The sequence below is a fragment of the Oncorhynchus gorbuscha genome, linkage group LG06 (assembly GCF_021184085.1).
Source record: "Oncorhynchus gorbuscha isolate QuinsamMale2020 ecotype Even-year linkage group LG06, OgorEven_v1.0, whole genome shotgun sequence".
In the NCBI taxonomy this organism is placed as follows: Eukaryota; Metazoa; Chordata; class Actinopteri; order Salmoniformes; family Salmonidae; genus Oncorhynchus; species Oncorhynchus gorbuscha.
The window spans coordinates 61,303,250-61,321,615 of NC_060178.1; the positions used below are offsets into that span (position 1 = coordinate 61,303,250).

Consider the following 18,366-nt stretch of genomic DNA (forward strand, 5'->3'; position numbering starts at 1 on the left):
CTGGCTTCCAGTTGAAGCTCGCATCCGCTACAAGACCATGGTGCTTGCCTACGGAGCTGTGAGGGGAACGGCACCTCAGTACCTCCAGGCTCTGATCAGGCCCTACACCCAAACAAGGGCACTGCGTTCATCCACCTCTGGCCTGCTCGCCTCCCTACCACTGAGGAAGTACAGCTCCCGCTCAGCCCAGTCAAAACTGTTCGCTGCCCTGGCCCCCCAATGGTGGAACAAACTCCCTCACGACGCCAGGACAGCGGAGTCAATCACCACCTTCCGGAGACACCTGAAACCCCACCTCTTTAAGGAATACCTAGGATAGGATAAGTAATCCCTCTCACCCCCCCCCCCCCCCCTTAAGTTTTAGATGCACTATTGTTAAGTGACTGTCCCACTGGATGTCATAAGGTGAATGCACCAATTTGTAAGTCGCTCTGGATAAGAGCGTCTGCTAAATGACTTAAATGTAATGTAATGTAAATGTATTACCTGTACCTCTCAAACATTTCTTCTGTTATTGGCAGATTTTGTGATTTGAGTCATTGGTTGTGCCAAGGATTATTGTATTGGAATTGTTATTTATCTATTTTCCTTGAGCATACCAGGTCATTGTTATTCTCTGAATAAGGTGTTTGTGTATACAAATGGTGTGATGGAAAAACACAATATGTGCAGCTGAATAATTCCCCTGTTTTTTTAGTCACCGTGAGACATTAATACTGTAGATCTTATTTTAATTAAGCTCCATACTATCACATGGGCAAAGTTGAATATGTCGCGACTCCCTAGAGAGGAGGTCTCTCACTGTTTCCGATACCAAACTGCAACAATCTGTTTTAGTAAACCAGTGTGCATAATCTGATTCACTGGTTTTAGAGTTTACTCCATACAAATGGAGTAAGCTTTTTATATAATATTTTGGCTAGAGAGAGTGTGAGAGTGGGCCTTGTATGGAATAAGCTGGGAACAAATACCTTTCCTGGGCGATGATGGTGATGATCCACAAAGCACAGATTCTTTATTTGCTGTATACCATGGATGGGCTTGTATGTCCTTTCCTCTTATCCACAATGACCTACTTCTCTATACTTTCACGTAGTGTATACAGTACATTTATGTCCCTGTGGAAAATAGTGTAGGAGTACTGTATTTAAGTATGTTTTTGAAATGCAAAAGTTTTTTTTAAGGAAACACCTTCAGATCACAAGGGTAGAAGATAATTGTGTAATGTGTTTGTAAAAAAACTAAAAATAAAACGTTCATCCTCAGTCGCAAAATGATGTTGCGGTTTCTCTTCCTCTCCTTCTCCGTACTGCATCTGAAGAACTGCAGTTGCTCAGTGGTTCATTCCTTTTTGCTTTGATTTGATTTGAACTCATTATGCTGACTTGAATTGAACCAGTTATTACAAAATAACTATTTCTCGCCTGCGCAGAACAATAGGATTGTTAATCCTATTTGCATACTTAGTATGCTCGTTCAATTTATGGAGGGCTGGTTGGAAAATGGGACTGTGTCTGTAAGATTTTCCCAAGACTCAACAACACCCTGTGTGGCATCCTCTAGTTCAAACAGATGATAGTTAGAATGATGAGACACAAACTGGGAGCACTGTGGCTCATTTTCATGCATTTGTCAGTCATCTGAAACAGACTTTATTTTTGAAGGGCTCCTGAGAGTTACTGAGGAATCTTGATCTCACTGTCTTATACTTTATACAACAACATCGAAGCCATTCTATAGAGATGTCTCTCATACTGTATATTCATAAACAGTCATTTTCAGGCCCAACGGAATGTTTCATTGTCCTCATTACAATTCGGTCGACTGCAGCCAAAACAACAATGTCCTGCTGACCTTTCTAAGCATGCAGAAATTACTCGGCTTTTGTTTCAAATACTGTATGTAACGTCATAGACATAACAACACAGATCAATTGTTAACAAAGGCTATTACCGTCGCATAGCTCTGCGAATGGTTCAACTGTGCATGTGTCCTCACTATGTGATGAAGACAGACGGGCTCCCGAGTGGCGCAGTGGTCGAAGGTACTGCATCTCAGTGCTAGAGGTGTCACTACAGACCCTTGGTTCGATTCCAGGCTGTATCACAACCGGCCGTGATTGGGAGTCCCATAGGGCGGCGCACAATTGGCCCAGCGTTGTCCGGGTTAGGGTTTGGCCGGGGTAGGCAGTCATTGTAAATAAGAATTTGTTCTTAACTGACTTGCCTAGTTAAATAAAGGTTAAATATATATATTAAAGGTAGTGAAGGTCAATTTTTGTGTCTATGCCCGGCTTCCCCTCCCCCTGGGGGAATGTGTGTTACATCAAACACAGAGAGTAATCAAAAAAACTTCAGAGTTTAGATGTCACTTGGGCAGCGGGGCAGAATGCTACCTGTTACTGGGACCAAGGCCCACAAACTTTCAGCTCGATGCACACTAAATCTGTAACATGGCCTGCAGTTACTCTGCTCAGGTCTGCTATTGATCTTTAAGGTCTCTGTGGAGGCTTATATTTTGGAGGATGGTGGGGGCAGTGGGTGGGAGTTCTCTTTTTTGATTTTTTTATAATACCATCAAGCCCAGATTAACCATGGATTAGGGATCCCCACGTAGGGGATAATAATCAGCCTTTGGACCTCATGGTAGCATTGTTTGGAGTTGGACAGAGAATGTGTGTGTGTTAGGGGTGGGTTGTCCGCCCAGACACTGTAAATGTAATCTATTATATTAGAGAATAAATTTGACCTCTCAATACAAAGCAGCAGCAAAAGCAGAAAATCATTATTTTAATTAACTTAATCCTTTGCTTCCATGAACAATGCTTTTTGACTAATTGGAGAAATCATCATGCCTCATTTTGTTTCAAATATTATCTCATTTTGTATATCTCCTTATCTGTAATGAGTACTAGGTTTAAACTCATATTACCAATGTTTAATTTCACAAAGTAGGAGGGTTTTTAATCGATCTGAAAATGAAGTGATTATTACGTTGCATGTTATTAGTCTTCTTCCTGGTCTGTCTTGTAAGTGCCTCTTTAGTATATTTGTCAGTCAGAAATGTGGGCAAGAGAGTGAATCTTCTATAAAACCTGTTACGGTTTGGAGTATCATTATGTTCACAACAGCTAGGGTTAGTCTTGTTGATATAGTGAGCAATTAGGTAATGTCCTAAATGATTCAAGCACATTTGAACCGTGGTTCACTCATGTTTTTGAACATACTGTACTTAGCCTTTCATGAAAGCTTATAACTGAGGCTGCAGTTTGTGAATCCAGACGATGTGTGTGGCTAAACCACATTCTCTGTTCCTCAGGTCTGAACATGGCTGAGGTAGCTATATGTCAGTAATATATAAATTAATCACAGAACAGGAGAAAACAACTTGCTGCCATGCTGCCTGGGCTCAATGACTGAAATATATGTACTGACAAAAAGCATTACATAAATCCTTTTGAATTGAGTTTGTATTGCAGGGCCATGGGGGAAAGTGTGTGGAGGAGCCTTATGTTATTCTGCTATCCAAGAATAGCAAAGCACCCTTTCCTGGCTCAAACAGCCAACCAATAAGCCTGTTACCAACCCTAAGTAAACTTTTGGAAAAAATGGTGTTTGACCAGATACAATGCTATTTCACAGTAAACAAATTTAACATCAGATTTTCAGCACCCTTATAGGGAAGCGCATTCAACATGGACGGTACTTACACAAATAACTGATGATTGGCTGGGAGAAATTGATAATTAAAAAGATTGTGGGAGCTGTTTTGTTAGACTTCAGTGCAGCTTTTCACATTATTGATCATAATCTGGTGCTGAAAAATGTATGTGTTAGGGCACATTGCCTGTTATATTGTGGATTCAGAGTTACCTGTCTAACAGAACAGAGAGTGTTTAATAGAAGGCTCTACAACATAATCCAGGTAGAATACTGCATTCCCCAGGGCAGCTATCTAGACCCCTTACTTTTTAAAATCTTTACTAATGACCTGCCACTGGCTCTGAGTAAAGCCTGTGTTTCTATGTATGCTGGCTATACACGTCAGATATCACAGCAAGTGATATCACTGCAACACATAACAAAGAGCTGCAGTCAGTTTCAGAATGGGCGGCAATAAATAAGTTAGTCATTAATATTTTTTTTTATAAAAGCATTGTATTTGGGACAAATCAGTCACTAAACTCTAAACCTCAACTACATTTTGTAATGAATATTGTGGAAATTGAGCAAGGAGACTAAACTGGAGTAACCCAGTATTGTACACGGAGAGCTAACATCAGTATGTCAATCTCTCCTGGCTCAAAGTAGAGGAGAGATTGACTTCATCCCTACTTGTATTTGTGAGTAGTTTTGACATGTTGAATGTACCGAGCTGTCTGTTTAAACTACTAGCACACAGCTCAGACACCCATGCATACCCCACACAACATGCCACCAGAGGTCTCTTCTCAAGTCCAGAACAGACTTGAGAACACAGTACTCCATAGAGCCATTACTACATGGAACTCTATTTCACATCAAGTAACTCATGCATTCAGTAAAATAAGATTTAAAATAAAACGATACAAAAATACACCTTATGGAACAGCGGGGACTGTGAAGAGACACACACAGGCACAGACACACGCATATATACACACACACACGCACGCACACACACACATATAATAACATACGCACTATACACACACATACACACAGATTTTGTGTTGTAGATATGTAATGCCACGGAGGGGAGGGAGCCCAGCCTGGAAGTAGTCAAAGGATGCAGAAAGGGCCTGGAGAGGAGGGTTGAGAGGCAGTAGAAGGTGGTCTGAGGAGATATGTACACTTAATGTGTAGTGAAATCTGTTGCGAAATGTAATGTAATGTTTTTAATTCTATATACACTACATTACCAAAAGTATGTGGACAACTGCTCGTTGAATATCTCATTCCAAAATCATGGGCATTAATATGGAATTGGTCCCCCATTTGCTGCTATAACAGCTTCAACTCTTATGGGAAGGCTTTCCACTAGATGTTGGAACATTGCTGCAGGGACTTGCTTCCATTCAGCCACAAGAGCATTAGTGAGGTCAGGCACAGATGTTGGGCGATTAGGTCTGGCTCGCAGTTGGAATTACAATTCATCCCAAAGGTGTTTGATGAGGTCAGGGCTGTTGTTGAGGTCAGGGCTGTTGTTGAGGTCAGGGCGCTGTGCAGGCCAGTCAAATTCTTCCACACAGAACTCAACAAACCATTTCTGTATGGAACTCGCTTTGTGCACAAGGGCATTGTCATGCTGAAACAGGAAACGGCCTTGCCAAAATTGTTGCTAAAAGGTTGGAAGCACAGAATCGTCTAGAATGTCATTGTGTGCTGTAGCGTTAAGATTTCCTTTCAGGCGCATGAATGATCAGTTCCTGAAGGAAATTTCAGAACGGCGCTAAGTTCTCTACCCACTCTTCAAAGTGATAGAAACATGTAGCTCTCGTAGTTGATAAACTGTACATTGATAACCAACTGTTCTGAGACACCAAGACTACTCCATGGCTATTCTCGATAATAGTTCTCATAGAGGAGTCGAATACTATCCATGGTAGGGATTGTTATAAAAACAGGAAAACAATAAAATACAATAATTGATAAAGAAATAAATTACAAATACACTATACCATTCAAGATAGAGAATGTTGTAAAATAATATTTATAAATGGATAAAAGACAGCATTAGACGAAAGGACAATTATTGAAATAATACATCTTAAAATATAAGGAACTGGAACACAAAAGTACTCAAAAGCCCGAAAATAGGTAGGAATCAACATGGTAGAGATAAAAACAGAGGACATAGAAGGAACAGTATGTGGGTATGTGCGGGTGTATATGTGGGGGGAGTGTTGTTGTGATGGAAGATGGGGTGTGTGTTTTTGTGATTGAGAAAGTGTGGTGAGTTGAGTGAAAAAGGAAAATGGAGCCCATGTGTGTCTGCGAGCAGAAGTTGTGACAGAGAGAGTTTTCAATTTTGTGCAGTTATGCGATACACAGTAAATGTTTTAATAAATTACAAATATAGTATATTTATTTATTGTCCTATCATGATGGAACGGTCCCCAACCCTATACCTAGACACCCACCTGAGCGACCCACAAACTAAGGAGAAGTCCTCATCTGTTTTTTTAGGCCTACTGCAAGTAGCCTATACGCAGCCAAGGCAGAAAGATGAACGCGGTCAGAGACCCACTAAGCAGCACCGCCCCTCCAGATTTGAGCCTGCCTGGCAGGGTTGGTCCAACAAAGCCAAAGCCCCGGGTGGGTGAGCATAATATTCAAGGAATATTCTAATGAGAACTTTTATGACCTTGTTCCTAGCCGGTGGGAATTCTGGTGGAGACTACCAACCAGGTAGTGGCAGTGCTGGCAACACTAGCTGCAGTAACCCATGGAGAGGGGGTCACACTCTGACAATCAGATAGGGGGCAAAGGATTGTGACCCTGGCGGCACAAAATAATCAAAAGGTCTGACTGCTCAGAGATGCTGGGGAAAATGGTCACAACGGGGTACCAGCATGTACAGTGGGGCAAAAAAGTATTTAGTCAGCCACCAATTGTGCAAGTTCTCCCACTTAAAAAGATGAGAGAGGCCTGTAATTTTCATCATAGGTACACTTCAACTATGACAGACAAAATGAGAAAAGAAATCCAGAAAATCACATTGTAGGATTTTTTATGAATTTATTTGCAAATGATGGTGGAAAATAAGTATTTGGTCACCTACAAACAAGCAAGATTTCTGGCTCTCACAGACCTGTAACTTCTTCTTTAAGAGGCTCATTAATCTAAAGGGTCTAAATGATGATGATCCACGCTTCTTTGAAAATATATAAAATAATTGATCAAACCTACAAACAATACAAGACTCTATTACTATGGTGGGAGATTATAATACGGTTGTAAATACCTTCATGGGTCGTAAAGGAAATCACTAGTGGATATATGGAGGCGTAAATATCCTGAACTAGCCAAATCAAACTTTATTTGTCACAGGCTCCGAATACGACAAGTGTAGACCTTACCGCAAAATGCTTACTTACAAGCGCTTAACCAACAATGCAGTTCAAGAAGAGTTAAGAAAATGTTTACTAAATAATAACAATAAAACAATAATAACATAACAATAGCGAGGCTATATACAGGGGGTACCGGTACTGAGTCACTGTGCGGGGGTACAGGTTAGTTGAGGTAATTTGTACATGTAGGTAGGATTGAAGTGACTATGCATAGATAATAAACAGCGAGTAGCAGCAGTGTACAAAACAAATGGAGGGGGGTGCAGGGGTGTCAATGTCTGGTGGCCATTTGATTAGTTGTTCAGCAGTCCCATTGCTTGGGGTAGAAGCTGTTAAGTAGCCTTTTGGTCCCATACTTGGTGCTCCGGTACTGCTTTCAGGCTTCAAACATAAGGATATTAAACTGTATTTTTTTGTGAAGAATCAACAACAAGTGGGACACAATCATGAAGTGGAACATTTATTGGATATTTCAAACTTTTTTTAACAAATCAAAAACTGAAAAATTGGGCGTGCAGGATCTGAGGATCTAGAGAAAGATGAACAGAGCATAGTACAGAGAGATCCTTGATGAAAACCTGCTCCAGAGCACTCGGATCCTATATATGGTAACTGCCTACATTTGTCTAGAAGAGTAGCTGCTGCCTTAGCGCTTTAGCCACACACACCAGTGATGTGTTTGGTGTTAAAAAGGGAACTGTATGAGAGAATGCATGTTCAGTTATTGGGTATTAGTTAGTTTATATGATTGTGCAAGAATAGAAACCTGGTTTTGTTGAGAATTAAAAGCCTGGCTTTTATGAAAGATCCCAAAAGTTACACAGATCCTAACACAGAGGTGTTATATCCCTTCCTGTGATTGAATATCATTTGTTATGGTCTCTTCGTACACTGGTAAGATTAAACCATATGTCAATGATTCCAACATTGCTGTTATTTGGCACTGTTTTGTGTGAAAATTAAATTGCCATGACAAGGATGGACCTGTTGCACAGAATGACATTCCAGCAAGCACATAACATGCTGAGAACCATATGTTTCTTAGAGCTTGGTGAGAGTGTGGTTCTATGGTTATTTTGCATACAACCTTCCAACAACATTCTGGGAACGGTGCAGGATAGTTGCCTGGTTTTGGAAAATTCTCAGTACATTTTAAGGAACAAAATAACGTTTCTTTCTTGGTATTTCATTACTCTAACAGAACGTTTCCTAAAAGTTCAAACATGGTTACATTTCATACAATTTTGGTAATGTTCTAGGGAGGTTCTCCAACTGGTTTAACATTGGGAATGTTCTCAAATAGTTCAGAGAACATTAAGAAACAACGTTCCTCTGTGGGAATTTCAGTACTGCAGTGTAATGTTTCCTTATGGTTCTATTTAAATTAAAGTTCTCAAATTGTACAGAGAATGTTAAGAAAACATTCCATAAAAACCACAAGCAAACTTTAGTAACATTCAGAGAACGTTCAAACATTATTTAAAAACATACATTCGGTTTTCAGCATCAAGAAAACTCTATACTCTATCTGTGATATTAATACGTTCTTGTTTCCTTTGGAATTTCATCTGTTTGAATAGACTAAAATGAGCAGCTTTGTATGAGTTTGGAAAAACAGCTCCATCCTGGTGATGCATTGGACTAATTCCATGGCTAGAGATCAAAGTATCATAGGTTTGAATCTCACTGACACAAAAGTAAATAAATGTGTTTGCATGTTTAATGCTAAAGCAAATTAATTTACATGTGTCCTATCTGTGCTTGGAGTTAAAAACCATTAACCATAATTAAGCTAGTAGTGTTCTCAGAAAGTTATTTTATTTCTGTTCTCAGAACATTAATAAAACTTTCAAGGAATCATAGTAAAACATTATCAGAACCTCCCTGCAACCTAAAAAATAACTTTCCCAGGACAGACTAAATGTTCTCAGAACGTTTAAAAAACGTTATGTTTTACCGGTCAGGACACTTATGGCTTCGTTGTTTTTGGGAAACCAAAAATGTACGTTCCCACAACTTCCAAGGAACCATTTCACTTCCTCTGACGCAGCAGCAGAGGTTTGTTTCTTCAGTGAGAAGCAGTTTTGTACTGCACTGTATATGAACAAAGATATTGCAAGCTTCATAAGGGTTGTAGATTTCCCTCCGCCCCTAAAAAGAATTAGAAACTAATCTAATATCTCCACTCAGAATTATATAATTAGGCAAATTCTTAGTTAAATTGGAAAGGTATTTGAGAAGGAACAAAACATTTGACAGAAAACAGCGGTAGAGACAGTAGTTGTGGTGGAAGTTCTTATAAAAAAAATGTAATTCGGGCTCTATTCGATCCGCATCGCAGAAGTTCAGCTTTACAGCGTGATTGAAATTTAGAAGCAATGTTTCTGCTTCATTGGAGACTGCATTCACGGTAAACACTCCATATTTCGGCTCAATTCGAAATGACAGAATCTGTAACGCTTTATAGATTGAAAAGAGCCCTTCGTTATTTCGCTGATACATTGTGTTCACTGTACATAAAAATATGAGTCTCCATTTATGCACCTGTCTGAATATAGAAAATTACAAGATTAAAACATCACAATCCTCTCATCTCCTGTCTTCACCTTCCAGTGACCACAGAACAGTTCTTTGAAACCTCGGGCCAGCTTTCAGCCCCTACCCACCTCGTGATGAACTTCGTCTGGAATCTTTAAATAAGGACTGGTTCATTAATAAATGTCTTTGAGTTCAAATGTGCACAATTAACAATGTTAGAGAGCCTGTCTGGAGACAATCTTTTGATGGCCACCCATAATGCTGAAAATAAAAGATCAAGGTCTGCTTGCTAACAATCCAACTCCCCCTCCCCTTTACATAATACATCAGAATGATCCTCAGCAAGGTAATAAGGGCTAATAGTTCACAGAGAAGTGTGTCAGGGAAGATATGTACAGTGTAGATGAAATGATAAGGAATACCTCTAGGTTGTTGAGACAGAAATGTATTAATCAGAATATCCCTCGTTAATCTTGGTAACATCTTGTGCACTTCAAAAGGCTACAGGCCCTATTGGTGGGTTGAGTCTCAGGTGATTTCATTATTATCCTTTGTGTGTTGCCATGTTTTGCAGAGAGACCCCACAAGTTCCCCCAGACATCTCACTGGAAAATGGCCAATCTACTGTTTCATTTCCTCCTATTAATTGAGTAATTATGTCTGTCTATCTCTCCCCGCCTTGCCTCTCTGTCTCCTCCTCTCTCTGTCTCTCTGTCTCTCTCTCAGACGAACAAGGCAGTGTCTAAGGGGGACTTCCACTTGGCCAGCTCCAGCTCCAGACGTGCCCTCTTCCTGGCTGTGCTGTCAATCACCATCGGGACAGGCATATATGTGGGCCTGGCTGTAGCGCTCATCGCATACCTCTCCAAGAACCACCACTTGTAGCCTTGCCCTGGCCCCACCCCCTGCACTACAGGACTGATTGCGCTGGGGGAGTGGTTCACTTGGGGGCAGTTTAACAATGGAATTTAGGCCTGCAAACTATGGGACTATCAGGATGAACAGAACCTGGCCATATGGTTGACTCAATTCATGGGATGTAACATAAGAGGGTTATGATATGGAAAATAGTCTTGTAATGGTCAAGTCAAAGAAAAACTGGAAACTCTTAGTCGTTCCATACGCAACTGAATATTTTGTTCTTCAGATGTCTAAAATTGGTGTGTGAGTTTTACCAAGGCAAGACACATCCTTTGAGAGGTCAGACCAACCTGCACTAAATATTACCTGTACCAAGGGCGTAGTGTTCGTTTACGGGGCATGCTCTCTGCTCGGTTAACAGTGAGTTGTGGAGTGGGCTGCTTTATGTTCAGCTACATTTACCACACTATCAGTCACATTTGGCAGCTCCTGTCGAGTATAAAGCGGGTGGATAAAAGTGCTTTTAAAGCTGTCACTCATCCATACATTCAACCTGTATACATGTAATCTACATCACATTGAATTGATCTGTGGAAGTCACATAGTAGACACTGCAGCTCACTTATTAAGTAAGGTGATGGTCTATATACTGCACTCTAATACAGTATCTTGGTGGTCCTATTATCTCAAGGGAGAACTGATGTGTCCTCACGGCACAATATTTTTTAACACATGCCACACACCTGAAATGTGGAGCTTTGTTGTAACCCTACGACAACATGCTTTTGTGTTTCGTCAGGGACATCAAGTGCACAGGCTTGCAGCTCTCTGACAGAACCTGCTTACACAGAGATACCTCCATGTTGATAGGCACAAATCACTAAGGAAGAGAAAGCAGACGAGTCTTTGGAGGCAGAAGCCATGCTGTAAATACCTCGATACATGCCTAACTGCAATATTTTTTTTTGCAATACTATTTATTTTCCTGTTGTATACTGCTACTATGTATGGGCGGCACGTAGCCTAGCAGTTAAGAGGGTTGGGGCGGTAACCAAAAAGGTTGCTGGTTCGAATCCCTGAGACGACTAGGTGTGAAAATCTGTCTATGTGCCCTTGAGCAAGGCACTTCACCCTAATTGCTCCAGAATTGCCATCAATAATGGCTGATCTCTGGCTGTGACCCCACTTTCCTAGGGTGTCTCAGGGGGAGTGAGTTATGCAAAAAACACATTTCCAATTCACACATATGTATAATACACACTTGTACATGTGTGAAGTAGGACAAATGTAATTATTAATATGTCAAAACTGTCAATTTTGGGGGGAAACTCATTGGACTCAGTGTTTGACATAAAAGTGCTTGCAAATTAAATGTATTTCCATAAAAAAATGGCTGATTTCACAGCCTGACTTGGGTTAGTTCAGCTGCTAAAACTATAGTTTTTTTCCTTCATGCACACAGTATTACCACATTAAGTAATATGGTCTTGCAGGTTAGGCTATTTTGTTGCATATACTGTACAGTATAAAATACTTTCAAAAAAATAATATGTGCAATGTAAAGGCTTCTAACAAACAAAAATATTACTTGAACACACCAAAAGATTACAGAGTGTTTATTGAGGTCAATATAGACCTACATTATGGACCCTGCTCAAGCATCAGGTTTCTCCACTCACTCCCCTAACTCCCTATCCTCTCCTCCACTGCACACACACTATTGCAACTCTATTACACCCAGCCTTGCACCCAAGAATGACTAATCACCTGCACGCACTGTGCATATTTCATGGCAGCAGAAACATCTCACTGCCTGTCAGAAATATTAGCTTGCCAGGCGCCCAGATGATTTATACATTTTACATGACATTGCGGGCACCTTAATTGCTCCAACCCCTCTTCTTCTGTCCCTCCTATATGATATGAGAGTGTGGGATTGGGTGATTGGAGGTTTGGTGAGTGGGACCCTGTGGACACGATCAGAGGGAGGCCGGGTTTCTCTCTAATTAATGAAAACGTAATTCAGCTCAGAGCGGATGTTCCGCTGGCTGTAATTAACGCGTCTCTATGTGCTTGCCAAGACTTCAATGTTGGGGGGGGTGTAGTTGTATCATAACTATATGTGACATGAGAGAGACTCAGTGGTATTGTACTAAAAACAACCTGTATTCGTCACATGCTTCCTAAACAACAGATTGTAGACTAACAGTGAAATGCTTACTTACATGGCCCGTCCCAACAACGCAGAGAGAAAGACAATAGAGAAGTAAAATACATAACCATAGAAATAATACCAATAGGCTATCAGACTCTGGTTGAATCACAGGGGCTCGGAAACCCAGCAGAGGCAATAACAACAGCCATTCTGTAAATGCAAGGAGGATTGATGGTAAAGAAGACACCTACCACCTAGCGTTTTTTTGGCTATAGACTGGAATGGTTAAGATACCCTTTTTTAGGCACGGGGAAATTGGATTGCAACAATAACCATGGAAATCAATAGCCTATTCCAATATCGGTATTGTCTAGACCTCCAACATGTGTTACGATAGATAAAGAAGCAGATGAGACACTCTTTTGCATTTGGCCATCAAAGTATTGGACTCGACCATACAGGGACTTTTAACATGTATTGACAGCACTGGAACAATGCATTAGAGCTCTCATTGTTAAACAGAGGGCCCCTTATCAGCAGAAAACTAACAAGCAACTCCAAGGCAATGAGCTGCCAATAGGGATAAACGCCTGCTGCGAACATCTGTGTGCTAAGAGCAGCCCACAACCCTATCTAATAAGGGGTGAAATGGTGGAGGGTTGGAGAGCGGGGGACTGAGGGAGTGGGGGAAGATGGGTAATTAGCTTAATGCACAATGGCTTCAATAATGTTTTTGTTAACTAGCAGGACATCTGATTTGAAAAGCAGAGATGATGATTGCGCAGTCTATTCAAATCTGCATTGTCGTATCCTCTAAAACATGTGAAGGGCATTGATTATGGTTGTGTACTGTAAGCAGAGTTGGCAGGGTAAGATCTAAAAGGAGATGTGTTTTAATTCAAATGTCGATTAGCACAACACCCCCATTTGACACTTAACTCTCAATGTCAATCATTGAGTCAAATACAGTGTTCGGCTCCAGAGATTTGATAGGTTAGACAAAAGATGTATAGTAGCACTAGCTACAATACATATCATTGCTGGTAGCAACAAAAAGTGAATGAAATTAGAAGTTGCTACCATTCATCACATGGTGTGGTTCTTGTGGCGAGGAGGAATCTAGTCGATGAATGACAGCAGCTGTTTTTCTCCCAAGGCTCATTAATTGTAAATGAACAGTGATTGAGTTTTCTTCCACAGAAAAACTGGGCCTGGCTGGGCTCTGTTGAGGAGGAGACACAGAGGGACAGACAGGTTTACATTAGCTTTTGCAGCAGTTTGACATTTGTGACTCGTTTTATGAAACTAGGTGTATGTCGCGTGTCACTAATTCACAGGAGAGCCATTTGAACATAAACTTTAAAAAATATATATATAATTTTTGGGCAGAATTGCCTTTTGGAACATGTGAACTTTCACGTGCCTTAATAACAAACTTGTATGCCATCTGTAAATACAAATAAATACGAATAGTTGGTTTAGCCGCCCAGTTTTGAAATCAGTGGAATGCCTGGTGCAATTAAGAGTATGATAGCTAAGGAGATGGAGAAAAATATCACGTTTAAATGCAAATATGCAGAGGGGTCGAAAAGAGAACACAGAAGCCTGTTGTAAAAAACACTTGTCTCCGGATAACATCTTCAAACTAAGGGCAACCATGGCATCCGTGACAGAGAGGGATAAGCGTCCATCCATGTATACGGGTAAGATAGTCTAGCTAGCTACATTTTCAGATATTATACGTTCCTATACGTTTTCATTTAAAGTTCAAACTTTATCTAGCTAGCTAATGTTAGCTTGCTGGCTTGCTAGCTAACGTTACATTACTTGTATGATCTGTGTAGTAATATTAATTGTTTCTCAGAGGCATTTACATTGCTAGTTATAGCCTAATGTTAGCTAGCTAGCTAACATTGAACCTGGTTGGTTAGCTACCTGCAGATTCATGCAGGGTAGTAATGTTATGAGTTGGGATTATGGTTCATTGTTTAGCTAGCTAGCTACATGTCTAAACAAAAGACTCCACTATGCAAGTAACTATTTCACTACACCGTCTGTATCCTGTGCATGTGACAAATAAAGTTTATCAAATGAAATCATAGTATGTGTTTACTAGAGACGGTAATGTGAAGAACATGACCTGCACCAAAGTCAAATTAGGATATAACGTTAGGCCAATGAGACAATGTCCAAGTGAAAAAATTATCAGGTAGAATGCCTGTCAGGATTTGGCCAGGGTTGTTCCAGTTTTTGGTCACTAGATGCCCCCATTGTGCTTTTTGACCTTTTGTTTTCCCTTGATCCCCATTATTATTTGCACCTGTGCCTCGTTTCCCCTGATTGTATTTAAACCCTTAGTTTTCCTCAGTTCTTTGCTCTGTGTTTGTATGTTAGCACCCAGCCCTAGTATTCTGTGAACTCTTGTTGATCCCAGTGGACTCTCTTGTGGGTTGTTTTTTGTTCTTGTTTATTTATTTTTGAGTATCTTTTGAGGCTTTTTATGCTATACCTACCACCTTGTGGATTTACCTTTTTGTCTTGGAGGATTACCTATGTTCTTGTGGAATTCCTTTTGAGGTTGTGAAGTTACATGTTTTCCTGAAGGACTTCACTTTTTACTTCATTAAATACACCGTCTCAAGTACTGCTGTGTCTGCCTCATCTTCTGGGTTCTGCCGACTATTCGTGGTTCAGTTGGTTAAGTGACTGTTTCTCACTCCGGAGACTCGGGTTCGTAACCGGGTCCTGACAGAAACACAGAGCCAAAAATGAACCCAGAGGCAGCCAGTTCCCAGGACCTTGTTGCCATGCTGTCCCACCACCAGGAGACTGTCCAACGCCACGAAGCTGCCCTGGTTCAGCAAGAGGCCTTAATGGCTAGACATTCTCATCTTCTGTCGGAGATGCTGACTTCCATAAAGCAGATATCTGATCGACTTACCCCGGCAACAGTTCCCGTCCCAGTACCTCAGATTCACGTACCCATGGCAGTTAACCCCCTGGCTGAACCTCGTCTTCCACATCCCCAACGGTTCTCAGGTGATCCAAGTGCTTGTAAAGGGTTTCTCACCCAATGTTCTCTCTCCTTCGAGCTGCAACCCTCGTCCGTTCCCCACCGACCGGTCTAAGATTGCATATATCATCACCCTGCTGTCAGAAAAAGCCCTGGCCTGGGCTACTGCTGTGTGGGATGCCCATAGTTCCTGCTGTGCCAGCTACTCTGCCTTTGCTGAGGAATTCAAACGAGTGTTTCAAGGCCCAAGCAGTGGTCCTGACTCTCCACCAAGGTCGGCGCAGAGTGACGGACTATGCCATCCAGGTCCGCACGGTGGCTGGAACAATGAGGCGCTCACGGTGTGCTTTCTGAAAGGCCTTTCCGACACTATCCAAGATGAACTGGCCACTCGGGAACCACCGGACAATCTCGAGTCCCTGATCAAGTTGGCCTCACGCATTGACCAGCGTCTGAGAGAGAGAGAGAACTCAACCGTAGACCTCTAGCCCCTATCAGTCCCAGCACCGAGTCCCCACCTTTATCCTCGCTGGCTCCACCGGAACCCATGCAGATTGGACGCATCTCCTAGGCTGAGAGAGACCGCCGGATGAGGGAGCGACGCTGTCTATATTGCGGCAAACCGGGCCATTTCCGTTCCACGTGTCCCGGGCTCCAGGGAAACGCTCTGTCCCGTACAGACCGGGGGGAACTGTAACGGGAAACATAACCTCCTCCCATCCGTCCAACTCCCGTCTGCTCATTCCAGTCACCCTTTCCTGGGACAACCACAAGCTTCACCTTCAAGCCTTGGTAGACTCTGGAGCCGCAGGTAACTTCATGGATGGTGTCTGGGCGAAGGAGAATGGCGTTTCCTCTGAACCTCTAAGTGACCCCATGAGGGTTACTACATTGGATGGAAGCCCTTTGGGATCTGGACTTGTCACTCATGTCACTACCTCCTTGCGACTTTCAGTTTCACAACACCAGGAATTGATGAACTTTCATTTGATCTCCTGTTCCGAGTTCCCTCTCGTCCTTGGATACCCCTGGCTTCACAGCCATAACCCTCACATCGACTGGTCTGTGGGCATTATCAAGCAGTGGGGTCCTACGCGCCAAGCTACTTGTATTTTCCCGAATTCCCCGAGTTCTACTCCCGAGTTTTTAGAATCCATCGACCTGACCCGAGTTCCCGAGTGTTACCATGACCTCAAACTGGTATTTAGCAAACAGAGGGCCACCATGCTACCACCCCATAGACCTTATGATTGCCCCATCGAACTGTTTCCGGGCACTTGCCCCCAGGGGTCGGATCTTTCCCTATCTCCACCCGAACGAGCTGCTATGGATACCTACATCAAGGACGCTCTGGAAGCAGGCCTCATGCGTCCATCCACCTCCCCGGCGGGAGCAGGGTTTTTCTTTGTGGCCAAGAAAGACGGTGGATTACGTCCTTGCATCGACTACCGGGGACTCAATGCCATAACCGTCCATAACCGTTACCCGCTACCCCTTATGGCCACAGCCTTCGAGCTGCTCCAGGAAGCAGTTGTTTTCACTAGGCTTGACCTGCGGAACGCATACCATCTTGTGCGGATCAGACCTGGTGACGAGTGGAAGACCGCTTTCAACACGCCTACTGGTCACGATGAATACTTGGTGATGCCCTTCGGCCTGACCAACGCCCCAGCAGTGTTCCAAGCGCTCATAAACGATGTGCTTAGGGATATGCTTAACATATTTGTGTTTGTTTACTTGGATGACATCCTCATCTTTTCGAGCTCTCTTCAAGAACACACAAAGCATGTCAGACAAGTACTCAAACGCCTCCTAGACAGCCATCTGTACGTTAAGCCGGAAAAATTGAATTCCATTCATCCCGAGTACAATTCCTGGGATTTGTAGTGGAACCCGGTCGAGTCCAAATGGACCCCAGGAATGTAGGGGCGGTAGCGGATTGGCCCACCCCAAATCCGTTAAGGAAGTTCAGTGTTTCCTGGGCTTCACAAACTTTTACCGCAAGTTCATCAAGAACTTCAGCTTGGTGGCAGCCCCTCTCTCAGCTTTAACCAAGGGTGGCAATGCAAGGTTTTTGTGGGGAAGAGAAGCTGAGACGGCCTTCCAAGGACTCAAGCAGCGCGTCCTCTCTGCTCCCATACTGATACTACCAACTATGGATGAACCGTTTGTGGTGGTGGTAGACGCCTCAGAGGTTGGTGTTGGAGCTGTCCTGTCTCAGAGGGGTGAAGACAAGAAGCTTCATCCGTGCTCTTTCTTCTCACACCAGCTTACCCCGGCTGAGAGGAACTACGATGTGGGGGATCGTGAACACCTAGCGGTTAAGATGGCATTGAAGGAATGGAGACACTGGCTCGAGGGGGCTTCTCACCCGTTTCAAGTGCTTACGGACCACAAAAATCTGGAGTATATCCAGCAGGCGAAGCGGTTGAACTCTAGACAAGCTAGATGGTCTCTTTTCTTCAATCGATTCCAGTTTATCCTCACCTATCGGCCCGGGTCTAAGAATCTCAAACCGGATGCCCTGTCCCGAGTCTACGCTCCTGCCATTCGAGATGACACGGACATGCCTGTCCTTCCTGCTGCTAAGATCGTGGCTCCGATCTCGTGGCAAGTTGAGGATACCGTGAGACGAGCTCAAGCTATCGAACCGGACCCGAAAGGAGGTCCTGCCAATCGGTTGTTTGTCCCCAAGGCAGTGAGGACTCAGGTCCTTCTGTGGGGGCACTCCTCTCGCCTCACCTG

The 18,366-nt window shown here is 42.6% G+C and overlaps 1 protein-coding gene across 2 annotated transcripts in view; it reads left to right on the forward strand.

The window, feature by feature from the left end:
• The window catches only part of LOC124038191 (synapse differentiation-inducing gene protein 1-like), a 33,269-nt gene extending 20,019 nt beyond the window's left edge, over positions 1-13,250 (forward strand). For both annotated transcript variants that reach the window (XM_046353735.1, XM_046353736.1), the window contains exon 4: positions 10,319-13,250. In XM_046353735.1, the coding sequence (XP_046209691.1) occupies positions 10,319-10,477 (159 nt within the window). In that variant the 3' untranslated portion in view covers positions 10,478-13,250. The remainder of the gene's footprint in view (positions 1-10,318) is intronic.
• Positions 13,251-18,366: the final 5,116 nt, after the last annotated feature.